The following is a 14,243-nucleotide window of genomic DNA, read 5'->3' as shown; positions in this document are numbered from 1 at the left end:
GGAAAATAAAGGCAGTAACTCACGGGAAAGCCCGAATTCATCACGCTGTGACGCTGGTTTTCAAATCAAAGCTTAAATTCAGCTTAAGAACTCGACTTCAACTTCAGACTAGTGCTTTGCTGGCACAGCTCACCCCCCCTTCCTTAGAAGCTTGGGCATTCCTGAGTGAGGAATGACACCCAGCCAACCTCAGCTGATGGGTAAACACGGGGGTCCTGTGACGCTGAGGACATCTGAGGGTGTCAGGGATGTTGGGGTGAAGCTGGCAGAGGTGATGGAAGAGTTTGAAGAGCCCACATGACCCCCAGAGCAGCACCTGAGGGCCACAGGCTCTCCTAAGGCATCAGAAATGGCACCAGGGACCTGGACTTAGACAACTGAAACAATTGCCCCAGCCATTCCTTCTCATTTATTTGTCAGGGGATATAAGGCACCGCTCAAAATGTGGCTGTATAGTTGGAACACAGACAAAAAGCTGTTTCATTTTACAGATAAGTAATGGCAGAGTGCACCTGCAATCATCCAAAGAGGCGTATTTCTGTGGACAGAGGTGGATTCTGGGGGCAGAGGAATGTTTTACACCAAGCGTTTGGGTACTTTGCTATGGAAATATCGCTGTTTCTGGCTCCCTATTGACCCTCTAAGGACTTTTTTTTTTTTTTTTTTTTTTAATATTCCAAACCCGCTCATTTAATCTCTCTCTTCTTCTTTCCTTTTAGCTGTGGTCAGTGCCATTCCAGTGCCAACACTCGAAAGTGCCCAGTACCCCGGGATCCTGCCGTCCCCGACCTGCGGGTACCCGCACCCACAGTTCACCCTTCGGCCGGTGCCGTTCCCGACCCTCTCTGTGGACAGGACCTTTGGAGCAGGAAGAAGTCAGTACAGTGCTTTTCTTCTGCTCTTTTTGCTGTTAAAATGCTTGGAAATGAGTTGCTTTCTGGCATTAAATTCTAGCCAACAAAAACAATGCTGGTTTTGGGGGAGCCAGGGGAAGTCTGGTAACAGCAACTGGCTGTTCTCCACCAGCAGCTCCAGTTGCAATTTCCAATCTGTACTGAATGCCTTAAAGTTAAAAGTCACGGCAGCTCTAATCCAATCCTGTCTTTTCTGCAGGTCTAGTCAGGCATTTCACTGCACTTTAATTTCCTTTGCTTTATTCATAAGGATCTTCCCAGAAAAAAAAAAAAAATAAAAAAAAAATGCAGGCTTCAAGGGCTCTTCTTCAGGCAGAATCTCGTATCATCACTCATGAAAATCATCCGTGATAGCACTTACACGACCTCTCCACACAGTGTCTTCCCAGGCTTAGCTGCCCTCGCGTCTAGAAACATTTCCTTTAATATCCAACTCGCTAAAATTTAAGCCAATTGTTTCTTGATTCGATTGTAACGGGCGTAGAGGATAGAGAAAAGAAAAAAAAAAAAAAAAAAGATATTTTTCTCCCTTTCCAAGATCCTTTCCTACATGTGAATAGCATTAGCCCGTCTTGCACCCCTGGTCTGTTTGCTGGAGCGAGCTCTCTACTTCCCATTTGTTCCTCTGCAGTAATAGATTGGTGGTTTGTGTGATTCTGTCACTCCTCCTCACCTCACCACGATCAGGGGGAAGCACACACACGCAGCACGAGCCCCCAGCCTCACCTTCACAACTTCCTCGGAAGCCTCTGCTGCACCAGCAGCCATCTGTTCTTTGTTCGAGCCTAACGAGCGTGCTCTGGCATATTAATTAGAGTTGGAGGGCTCATATTTTCCTATCGTTCTCCCTTAACTCTACTGCATATCAAATCTGAATTATTGACAGATTAATGTCAATCTGCTACACCTGATTTTTATTTTTTTTTTTTATCACATCGCAGAGAGTCTGTGCTGCTGGTCCACGGGGAGCTCATCTTGAAATGACTGATTTTTCCTCCTATTTGATTGTTGCTTTCAGTCACTTCAGACAGATCCTCGGGGACCGGTGATTGAAATCCAGTGGTGGGGTTGTAGGTAAAAGGTGGGTTCAGGTGTTCCAGTCATCCCCCTAACACCATTTCCCCTCTCTTCAGTGTGGTTGCTGAGTTCCTTTCAAAGCTAGATGGCAATTTTCTCTCCAGAGGGCCTCGCTTGCATAATCAGGTTTTGATCTGCTGCTTAAATTAATACCAAACCCACCGCAGATGCAACGCACGGAAACAAAGTAGATTCAGTTTCTTGCTTGACATACATTAGATGTTGGGGAGTAAAAATAGAAGTCTCTATCGTGCGCCTCATCACGGAGGTAGAAGCGAAAAAAAAACAAACCTGAAGATTGAATTTTTTGCTCAGGCATCATCATCTCGATCTGCTGATAAAGGACCTGAGCACCTTCAGTCCTCAGATCCAAAGTCCAGCTGTGAAAGTGCGGGAGGTTTCTCAAGTTTTGGTGATGCCTCCGGGGGTGCAAGCGGCTGGGTGGATTCATTTGTTTTCCAATCCAAGCAGCTTTGTTAGCCAATCGAACATAGATTCCGGTGTGGATTGGGAGAAATCCTCTCTAGTCCCATTGATTTTCTCAAAATGTCTCCAAAACCCTACAAGTCAATTCCATAGAAATACGCCCAATTTTTTAGTGAGGCTAGAAATTATTCAATAATCTCAACGGAGCGGTGGCTGGGACGCCCCTTCTCGAAATCCCACATCCCTGGTGCATTCAGCTTCAGCCACTCACCTTACACCTGTAGTAGTGTGGAGGTGAGGTTTTCAAACAGAGGAATGTCTCTGAAATCCCGTTGGATCTGGGGGGAGATCTGTATACAACGGTACGGGTTTGCCCAAGCCTTTCAAGTGTGGCATGTTTGCGACTTGAACAGAAGATTGCTAATACACAAAAGTTTTCCGCAAGAAGCTCGAGTACAAACGAGCTTTAATTATTCAGAAGACCTGATGGGCCTTGAAAAAACTCAGGCACTGAAGATTTCAGATAATTGGGGAAATTTCCCATTAAATAATTCAAAAGCAGTGGATGTAGCCTTGTTTGCCTAACGGCTAGTTCAGATTATTGAGGGTAATCAAGACTGCACGGGGTTTTGAGATTTATCTAAGCCCGTTACAATGTGCAACGACGACCTGTTACAACCTCGTGCTCTCTGGTGGAGGCTATTGACTTCCAAAGCTCCCAGCTCATAGAAAATGCCTCCAAATGAAATCATTCTCTCCCTTCGCTGTGCCTTCCATTTTCACCACCACGGCAGCGAAGCGAAGGCACAGACAAGGACGTTGGAAATAGTGTTTGTTTTCTAGTGGCACTTGACACTGTCAGAACCAGCCAAGCAGTTTGCTGGGTTTATATAACGGCAGTGTTCATTACTTTTCAGACCGAGGAGGGATGAAGGGATATAAAAGTATATTTCTAACGTGATGCCTGAAGCTTTTCTCAGCACCGGTGCTGTTGATGCCAGCGCTGGCAATGTCAGTCTGTCTGGAAGAGCGGTCAATCTCCAACGCATCCGACCAAAAAGCAGCTGCTTCCTCATTGGCTCACCCCCTCACTGCCTCACCGACCACCCCGCTGCAGCAGAGAATGGGGATCGATCAACAAAATTACTCTTAACACTCGGAGTTTGTTTATTTGGGGGGCTATTTCCTTCATACGATCACACGGTTGCGAGCAACTTGCGGTTGAAGACAATACGTAAAGCTTTTTTTGTGTGTGTGTGTTTTACCCCTCGGGGATGAAAAATGCACTTGATACTTGAGCAATTGCAGCTGTGTCTGAGAAAGAAAGAGCCAGCAATAATTCCTCTGAGACAAGAGCCTACCTGAGGTCCTGCATGACCGAGCATCCTATTGATCAAGAAGTAGCAATCCCTGAATAAATCAGACACCGTGCTATTAGCGGGGGCGTTGCTCGGCATCCTGCCGTACAGGCAGGGCTCGAACACTTCCTTCTGGTTCTGAAGGCCTTTTTCATTGACTCAAAAATTAGAGTGGCTGCAACGTGTCTTTAGGACAGATGTTCTACTGAAGAGGAAATGGAAAAAAATGGAGAGTCAGGCCCCAGCTAGAGCTGGAATAATAAACCGTCTTACCTATTTGACTACCAGCCATAAAATCCAACGGTTAATTATAACTTTTTTTCCAGATAGAGAACATCTCTCAGCTATAATAAAATGCCTGTTGTCTGGTCAGCAATCCTTCCCATGGCTTGCCTTCTACTCCAGAGCTCTGTCACACCCTCTGCTTAGAATTTTATCAAGGCAGCTAGGAGAAGATGGTGACATGCCTAATTTGTCATGTGTTCCAGAAGGAGGGGCATGTAGGGATAACACGAGGGGCAATGGCTTTAAGCTGAAAGAGAGGAGATTTAGATCAGACCTAAGGCAGAAATTGTTCCCTGTGAGGGGGGTGAGGCCCTGGCACAGGCTGCCCAGAGAAGCTGTGGCTGCCCCCTCCCTGGCAGGGTTCAAGGCCAGGTTGGACGGGGCTTTGGGCAACCTGGGCTGGTGGAAGGTGGCCCTGCCTGGGGCAGGGGGTTGGAACAAGATAATCTTTAAGGCTCCTTCCAATTTGTATTTCTCCGAAGAGAGAAGATGCTCTTGTTTTTTCCTCTACCGCAACTACTGGAGATGCTAAACTACCACAGTCTCCAGTAGGGAAAGACGAGAGCTGGATGAAAACCTTCTCCCACCTGGGAGATCCTGAGGTGGCCCCAGCCCCATCCTGTCCCATCCACACACAGGTCAGCATGAGCAGATCTGTGTTCTGGTCCCATCCTAATCACACTTTTACAGGAGGCAGAGCACTTTTTGTCTGGCTCACCCTGAACGCTACAACTGGTCTAACAGCACCATTTTTAGAGGCATCGGTGTATCGCCCTAACACTCCACATGGTGAAAACTTGGGCACGTTTAGAAAGTATGTCTTTTTAAGAAGAAAGATTATTTTTCTAGTATTAAAAAGATTGAAAACTGGGTAAACCAGACCAATAAAACAACAGTTATATTAATAGCTTGAGATAGTCACAGAAAAGCATTATGGAATGGAGATAACTACATACACTAATCTGTTAAAGTGAGAGGCACTAAAGGAAATATTTCCTGAGCACATTTCCTTTTGGAGCTGGCTCTGCGGTGAGCTCATCCACCTTAAATCCCTTCTACCAGTGAAGTTGCATTCTGGACTTTGTGTAAATTCTAATTTTTATTCAACAGTCCGGTTTGGGTTCAGCGGGGGTTGAAACATCTCACAGAAGTGGGATGAGAACTGTACTGGAGTTGCTTAGCCTCTCACTTCCTCTGTGCTCCTCTAGAAATGGAATCATCAGCAAAGCAATTTGCTGTGTTTTGGGGTTGTTTGGGTTTTTTTTTTTTTCCCAGTAAATAATTCTTTGGATTTAACCCCATAGGATTTAAAAATGGTTCTGCCGCTTTCCCATCTTTCAGCTTTAGATTAGCAATTTTTTAGAAAAGTATTCCTCCAAAAATATTCTTTGGGATGTACGTAAAATTGGATGAGAGGAGTAACCTGACAATAAAATGCTAAAAAAAAAATATTAATGCTTGTGCTACCATATCATCCAAAGATCCCAACAGGAATGGAGGCATTGTTAGCATCGTGCGGGTGTATAGTCTTGGCCACGTGATATTTACGACCTGCGTAAATTCAAATATATAAAGTCATTAGTAGATAAGGAATAAAGTTCAGTCATTTTAAGTCCCCGTCCACCACCACGTACTTTGAATAATTATTACATTTTGTTTTCAACCTGCATTGACTTTTTCAGTACCTCAGACTGCGGCAGAGCCAATAGCTACAAACCCAAAGGGGAACATTTCCAGTGTTACTTCTTAGAGTAGAAAGTACACAATGTACAAATACGTTCAGAGACCTAAATTAATTGCTTAACAGCATTGTACCAGCCAACAACTATGCAAAACCAAAGGGAAGACCAAAGGACTCTGTCCACGATATTTATTCAGCTGCTCGGTGTCCATGGCCACTGGAATTCAAAGCAAGATTATTCTCAGTCTTCCTCACGTATGAAAGGAATGCAAGTAGGGTTTTAGCCAAGGTTTCTCCAAAGCAATGAGACCCTAATTGGTTTTGCTGGGCTTTAGAATCATGTATAGCAAAATATTTTCCTATATTCAAGAGCGAAAGATCACAACTAGAATGCAGCTTCATCTTAAAGGTCAACTGGGAGTCTACTTTCTATTAAAAAAAAAAAAAAAAAAAAAGGTGATAATTGGATCGGTGGAAATAATCAGAATTCTTGGGCACTTCTGCTGAGGTGTATGACGGGAAATCTCTGGCTGCTAGGCAGGGGATTGATGTAGGTGATGGAGGCAGCAGTAGCGATACGTTCATCTTCACCCATCCTTCAGATAAACAATCCTCCTGCAGGGACTTGCAAATGGATGGTTCTCATTATGTTTGCAAGCATGCACGTCTTATTTTAGGAAAAAAAAAAAAAAAAAAAAAAAGAAAAAGTCTTCTCAAGCATGAAGCACCTTCATTAGACTACCTACCTTCAGTATTTAAATCTCAACTCTAGCTTCTCATTTTAATAGAGCCATCACACCTTTCTCTTCGGTAATAGCTCGAGGATAACCTGAACTCTTTTATGGAATAATGGCTGTGTAGGTCTCCGGATTTTACAACTAAATCTTTAAGAGAAAACCTAGCCGTACAGTAAAGCAGTCATTTAATAGACTTTTAATGCTGAGACCGTTATGCTGATGCTAGCTGATAAAGCTTTGTTATCCGAGAGCCCCGCTGCAGAAAATACCAAGAAGGTATTTGATGGCGAGGAGCAGGAAGTGTCTGTTTTTCTTATTTCTCCAAAGAAGTCAAGAGCCTCTCAAAAGAACCATCCTTAAGGTCACAATGAAAAGTGTTGGGCTCCAGAGGAACTCAGAGGAGCCCTTGGGCTCCAGAGGAAGTTCAGACTTTGACCAACGTGTTGAAAGACGTTTTGAGGCTGAGGGCATAGACAAGAGGCTTTATTTTTTTACTTCGAGCCAGACCCCACCACGGATTTGCTCCATTGTAACCTCAGTTGTGTATCTCTGTGACACTCACATGCTATTTTACATCTTCCTTGACTAGGACAGGGTGAAGGGAGAGAAGAGTCCAACGCCCCGTGGTAGCCTAGAGCAGCAACACGCTGTAACACCTTATTAAATGCGTAGGCAGCGAGTAAGAGTGGAAAAAGCTGTAAATTCTCATTCCTGCTCTACCCTGTTACAAATCACCTCAGTACCTCCGGCCTCCTTAAGGAGAATTTTAGTCCTTGGAGAAGAAAAGAGAGGGGTCTGCTGAGCGAGGAAGGAAATGGAAAACCAGAGCTAGGGCAATGGCATGCTAACACAAAAAACCTTGAAGGTGAAAACAAGGAAAATGAGCCACAGAAGAGCAAACTTTACAAACCGTAGATGATTTTGACCTTGGTCTGATCCTGTAGCTGGTTTCCTATCCGCAGTGTGCAATTTTGCCAGGGATGTCTGCGGTATTGCCATAGGAACAAGCAATAGGCCTGTGGAAATGAGGAGAAATCCTCATTTCCATTTTTCAAAAATTGTTTTGCCACTTAGTAGGTTGTAATTACTTATATACTTTGACATTAATTATTATAAAATGCCTTGAGATTTGACTTGGCTGTGTAATTGCATGTTATTTGCACAATGAGTTCTGGTTGTTGCAGCAGGCTTTGAAAGAAACCAGATCCTCTGGAGCATTTTGGGTCCCAGTATAATAACTAAGTCTGATATCTATATGTCAGGAAGGTTGTTTTCTTCCGTAAAAGGTTGAGTTTTTCCCAGGTTTTTGTTTCCTGCTTGATTAAGTGTTGTGCTGTGAGGCCATCTTGGCTGGCGCAGATACCGTGGAGACACTGGACAACACCAACATCCTCAAATTAAGTCAATTCCTGTTGTGATCAGGCTCTTCGCGAACCAGTTTGCTTCTTTCCACTGTTCTGCTTGCAAATAATGTCAGGCTTTGTGGGCACCCTACCCAAGAGGAGAACTTGCTCCGGGGCTGCTCCTCGGAGCAGTGGGGCAGGAGCAGGGAGAGGCCACGGACCTGAGCTCTGGGGAACCGTCAGGATTTGGAAAAAGAAGATAAAAGATGGCGTTGCCAGTTCAATTCACTTATTCTTCTCCTGAACAAAACAGAAGTGGCGGGCTCCTTCCGGTGGGGCGGGGAAATGAACTTCTTGCTGCCATCCATAAAGCACCGCAGTGGATTTACCCTTCTGAGTCCTCCTTGTAATTAATTCTTAATTAGTTGGCCTTGTCGCGGTAAGCGTAGTGGTCAGGAAGAGATTTGCGTTTGTTCCAAATCCGGTTCCCTCACAAGAACAAAATAATCTGGTTTCTTTGCAGTTCTTTTTTTTTTTTTTTCTTTTCGCTCTTCGTTTATTTGCTTCAACTTCTTCAAGCCTGAGTAATGTGGTGCTGCAGCGTTTCCCGGTGTAAACACCAGCAGGGAGTTTCTCTTCAAGAGAGGCAGTGGGAGGTGAAGAGCAGCACCATAAATCTGGGCAATGCCATCGGGATGTGCGAGTGTACATCCCACCTCTTGTTGTCTTCTTCCTTCCCTCCTCCTACGCAACGTCTTCCCTCCACACGCTCCGTAGAAGAGACTCTTGATTTTAGACTACGCCAAGTAGAAAATTTTGCATCTAATCCGTTTTAAGACAGTTTCACAAATCATCTTTTTTTTTTTTTTTTTTTTTTTTTCTGCATTCGAGGGGATGTTCGACAACACTGGGGACCGTATAACATCCTGAAAACTCCTATACAACCATAAATCAGGCTTTAATTTAGAGCTTGCCTACAACATGAGTTTCTAGAGGGCTGTGGAAATGGAGGGTTTTTTCTGTTTGTCTCAGCCTTTGTTTTCATTAATATTTCAGCTCTTTGCTTCTGTTTTCTGGCATGGGAAGTCCATGACAAAGGTTGATACTGAAAACTTCTTTTAAACAACACGGCCAAACGTAGGGAAGCTGTCTTTTATATTAGAAGGTTGACACGGAACATTTAAATCTCTGAAAAATTGACTCTGAATATAGGCTAATAAACCAGCAGCCTACTGCTTTGGCACACTAAATGTTACAGCTGTCTCAAGGGAAAACAACATCGGTGATTGGTTCTGGGGAAATTAATTCAGTTTTTTTCTTTGTCTCCAGCTTTTCTCCACCATGACTGGAACTGCACCGTCATGCTGAATGTAACGAGTTTCCATAGCCATACCTTGTTTCAACCTCCACGTGATGCATGAACGTGTTTATTGGGTTTTAATATTTAAAAGCACATAGAGAGGAAAGAGAAGGAGATAAAAATATCACGCTTGGGGTTTTTTTGGTTTGTTTGGGGGTTTTTTTGTTTTTTGGTTTTTTGGTTTTTTTTAAAGGAAGATGTTTTGAGCTTCAAATGGCCCCTCTGAGCAACATCTTCTCCTTAATTCATCTGCCAATAACTTTTGATGGAACCGTTCGCACATTTCCTGCACTTTGTTGGAGGGTGGAATCTAATGCTGTCCCTTCTGTTGAAAATGACCATAAAAGTAGAAAATGCAACATAAAAAATACATCAATAATAGTCTGTTGGTATCCTTTTTTTTTTTTTTTTTTTGACTCTCCTCCTGCAGCTGTTAACGAAGGACCAGCACCACAGCAGCCATCCTTGCTGCCACAGACGCAGCCTGAGCACCCCAACACCGAGGATGCCCCGAGCAGAACCATCCCCACGGCCTGCGTCCGCCCTACTCACCCTCTCCGCAGCTTTGCCAACCCCTTGCTACCTCCACCCATGAGTGCAATAGAACCGAAAGTCCCTTATACACCACTTCTGTCTCAAACAGGTAAGAGGGACGGGGGAACCGACTCCGGTACAACTCGCCTGAAGCACTGACTTGCAATTCGTGAGAAAATAGAGAGCACAAGGCTGTCCTGTACCTTGAAGAAATATCTCTAAGTGCACACAGAGTGGAAACTGGGTATATATAGAGAGTTTTATGATAATAATCCAGTATTTCATTCTGACAATCCGGAATAAAAATTTCAGGACAAGGCAATAGCTTAAAATCAGAGTTAACAAGTAAGTGATAAAAATGAATTAAATGAGATGCCAAATTAATCACTTGGTCTTGTTTCCAGTCTCCTGTTATGCTACAGTAACTTGAACCAGTGCCAAACTCTTGAGTCTTCTTTCAAGGCTTGGCTTTTTGCTAATGAAAGGACTATTTATGTATGCTGGAAAATGACTGACTGCAATCCACTCCAGTGTGCAAACTACTTAAAAATTAAATAGCGAGCGTGCAAGCAAGAGAAAGAAAATGATTATATATTTAATTAAAAAAAAAAAAAAAAAAAAGGCTTTAGAATAGTGCTGCTGTTGAATGAAGCTGTGGGGTGGTTTCAGGCTGTGTAAGGCTGTAGCGAAACGTTGGGTCATGGGCGGGGGGCATGTCGGAGTAAGAGGAAACGGTGCCTCTCAGGCTCTTTTCTGGGTTTGTTTCCAGAGCAGCAGCATTTCTAGAGAGCTGGTTGAAAAATCCACCCTTGGATCAAATGAGAACATTTGTGTGATATGTCTGATAGCATAAAGTAGACCCGGCGCTCGAGTTGATGTTCGCGTGAAGCGGTGTCGTTTGAGTAACACTGTTTGCCTTGGTAACCCTAAATACGAGTGCTGTTAAAGAGAAAAAAAAAATAAAATAAAATAAGAGGGGTTTTTTTGTAAAAAAAAAAAAAAAAAAAAAAAGGGTTGCAGAGTGGTATCTCATTTTAACTGTTTGCCCTACTCCTTTAGCTTGGATAATCTCCAGTTTGGCTCAGACAACCTTTGAGATTTCAGCTTTACTCTTTTTCGATTCTGATGCTGTTTTCCGAGCAGAGCTTTCGTGCCATCCAGCATATGTTAGGTCGATGTTTGCAACAAACAAGCTACCAAAACATCTCTGCGTTTTTACTGGAAGCACCTGCTATCCATCAGCAAGTAATCCAGTTTCTGACAGCAGACAGAAGTAGATAAATCCTTATTTATTGAAGAACTGCTTTTGCCAAATAGCGCCGCTGAATTATTTTTTCTATATAACAGAGTCCATTCATCTTTATGTAGTACTGCATTTTACTTTAGGAAGATCCAATTCTACTCGTCTTACTCCAGTGAGTAAGCCTGGTGACCTCAAAAGGACTATTTGTTCTCCGAGTCAAGCAGAGTTTGCATTTTAACCATTATAATTAGGAGGAGCAGTAAAGAGAGATGAAGTTGGGGCATGTTACTTATCTTCATAAAGAATCCCAACGTCCTGAAAAATAAAATTGCCTGTTTTTTTTTTTTTTAAAGTAATCTCCCGTAAGCAGACGCAATGTTTCCTACAAATGATGTGTAGAACTCTGTTATTAGGTAAAAATTAAGAAGTGGACGTTTGTGGCGATAATCTCCCCTAAAGCAATGGGAATAAATACAAGAAATGTTAAAGTAGTGAAAAAAAAATCTGTTTTTTCCAGACTGACACACGGATGGAAGCATGTTGCTGGGTTATATATGACATTCAAAATATTATATTCGCTGTTATATTGAAACCGTGATTTTTTTTTTTTTTTACTTTTTTTTTAAAATTGTGTATAACTTCATTGCTGCTCTGCCTCTGGCCATTTTGTGCTGTCGGGGGCTATTTATTTGTCACTCCGCAGAGTTTCTCGTGCGTTTCTCAATGTACTTGTCCTCAGAGTCATTAGCCGGATGGATGTTGTCTCCTTTACCAATTTCTCGTGGCAAGGTTTCCTGTGTAAATATGAACTTCTCTTTGTGCCTCCGGGCAGTGGGCTGTGCAGAACTGATCCTGGTCCTGCACGTGATCCCTCAAAACTAGGTTGCTCTTTCGGTACCCTTCTCCTGAATCCTGCTCCTCTGGAAGCCAAATCTTGCTTCTTTTCACTTAAAATAGGAGTGGAAAGAGAAAGAATTGAAAAAAGAGATGTCGAGGAAGAGCGTTTCATTTCACCGGTGTTTAATACTAACCCATGAGCATGGTATCTCAGCCGTTGTTAGATACCCTGGAAAGGGAAATGTTGAAGACATTTGTGACTTTACAAAGCTCGTGATGTGTTCTCTGGTTGAACAAACCTCCTAGAAACGATGACTGACACGTCCCTGCGCAGTCCCTCCTCCCTCATCCTCACTGGCAGAGCAAGGGTGGCCAAGCTCTCCACAGGCCAACCGAGACATCTTATGGGCCACCTCTGCTAATTAAACCCCACTTAGGGACGTCGCAGATTTAAAAAGCTCTTAGCAATTCCACCGTTGGAATAACCGCTAATTTCCTGAACCTGATAGGCAAAAATCAATTAATCTTGCATTACATTTTTCTTAAACTCAAGACGTTTTTACGTCGTGTGTGGAATAAAGTAATAGGGCAATAAGTAATGGGCTCATCATCACTTAAACCACTTAAACCACTCTTTGCTTTGCTGTCCTGCTTTTTAAATCCACGCCAATCAGGTGTCTCACCCCCTCACACCATACATAACTAACGGACCGACCCTGCAGAACTCAGAAGGGGAGAAAGCAGCAGAGAACTGTAGAGATTGACCCAGAGGTTTTCAGCAAAGACTTTAAAAAGCAAAAACCCGAAGTTCAGTGGCGATTTCCCTTGGAATCTCTTCATTTCTGGTTTGCAGACTCCCCACCCTTCAGCCCTGTGGGTTTTATATCTCCTTTTAATGACTAGCCCCTATGGAAATGCCTGGCTAGCGCTGTCCTCCAATCCTCAACCAGCCCCATCACCAACCTCCTGCTGAAGCTCCATAAGTATTTGCATATTTTTATATTCAGACGATAGTCCTGGAGTTGGGGTCTAACACTGGCCCTCATGCTGTATTCGTAACAGAATTAATTTTTTGGATCTTGCCCAGAGAATAGACGAGCGCCGGGCTTTTTCTTGGCTTTGATTGACCTGATGCTAAAAGGAGGGATCTCCTCTAATATTTTATCTCTTCAGTATATCTCTGTAGTGGCATTATAATTAGCTGTTAAACTCGATCATATGGTTCATAAAAAAGACATACAGAGACCATTTATTCAGTTGTGGAGGGATTGTGCCATGAAAAAATATTTAAAAGGCTGTGCTTCTGGTTTTGGGTCATGACATCAGCCTAATCCGGAGCTAATTCTGCCATTTTTCTTCCTTTTCTTCCTTTTTTTTTTTTTTTTTTTTTTTTCCTGAGCCCAGTAAATCTGGACTCTTCACATTAAGCCCTTCCCGTTGATATTTTATAGGAGATCTCACCTTTTCATCACTGCTTTGTGATCGAGCACTCGAGGTCCCTCATACTTATTCTGAAGGCGTGAAAATCGCTCCACGGTATTTCCAATCCCCACTGAGGCTCCTCTTTGCAAATCATACACATAGGCATATAAGTGATTTGACTTAGGCCCCTTTCAGGTTAAATAGAAAATGTTTGATGGAGTATTGAGCTTATTGCATTATAGATCTGACATAAATTCCACAAATGGACAGGAAAGATTTTTTTTTTTTTTTTTTTTTTTTTACCCTCGCAAATGAAAATTCCTTTTAGGTCTTGATGATCAGCTGCACTTTAAATGAACCTGAATTAGGAGGTCATTTTTCTTCTACAGAAGCAAGTGTGAGGTGATAGAAAACACCGCCTGTGAAGTGGTGGTTTTTATATTGTGGCACAGTTCTAAAACTTCAGCCTTTTTCAGGCTCCTGTATCTTTGTGAGGCTGTAAAAATGAATTTTTTCTATCGATACTCCACCAAAAAAAATCCAAATCGTCGTCTTCTCCATATTCCTCCGAGTGACACCCCAGAGCTTAAAAATACTTTATTATACAGCAAAACTGAGCTTGATTTTCCTTCCTTCTGCCAAGCTGTCATGCCCCAAACTGGCTGGGCTGGGAGTGCAGGGGAAGGGTTGCACTGCAGATTAACTGCTCCAGATTGATTTCTTTTAAACTCTTTGGAAAAAAAAAATAAAATTAAAAAAAAAAAAAATCTTGTATTTTCAAGGTTTGGGGAGTAAAAGCAGAGAGTGAGGTGAAAAAAATCGGGCAGTCAACATCCCTCTGTAGAAAGCAGCAGCTGGATATTGCCTGGACATTAATACAAATCCTCCCATATCCAGGCTGACCCTCCCCACTCTTTTCATTACCAAATGGGATAAGAAAGTCTGATAAAAAAATGAGCTCTGTCAGGTGTTTTTTGTGCTGCTTCTTTTTTTTTTTTTTTTTTTTTTCCTATAGCTCTTGTAAGA

General features: G+C 42.9%; 1 protein-coding gene across 2 annotated transcripts in view; it reads left to right on the top strand.

The window, feature by feature from the left end:
- Positions 1–14,243, top strand: part of DCC (DCC netrin 1 receptor) — a 612,108-nt gene that overhangs the window by 585,533 nt on the left and 12,332 nt on the right. The window contains exons 26-27 of one of the 2 annotated variants that reach the window (XM_074932358.1): positions 720–875; positions 9,612–9,824. In XM_074932358.1, the coding sequence (XP_074788459.1) occupies positions 720–875; positions 9,612–9,824 (369 nt within the window). Of the gene's footprint in view, positions 1–719; positions 885–9,611; positions 9,825–14,243 lie in introns of both variants that reach the window. The other variant, XM_074932359.1, reaches the window with a different exon arrangement.

This window comes from Athene noctua, chromosome Z (assembly GCF_965140245.1).
Source record: "Athene noctua chromosome Z, bAthNoc1.hap1.1, whole genome shotgun sequence".
In the NCBI taxonomy this organism is placed as follows: Eukaryota; Metazoa; Chordata; class Aves; order Strigiformes; family Strigidae; genus Athene; species Athene noctua.
This window is presented reverse-complemented; position numbering and strand designations above follow the sequence as displayed.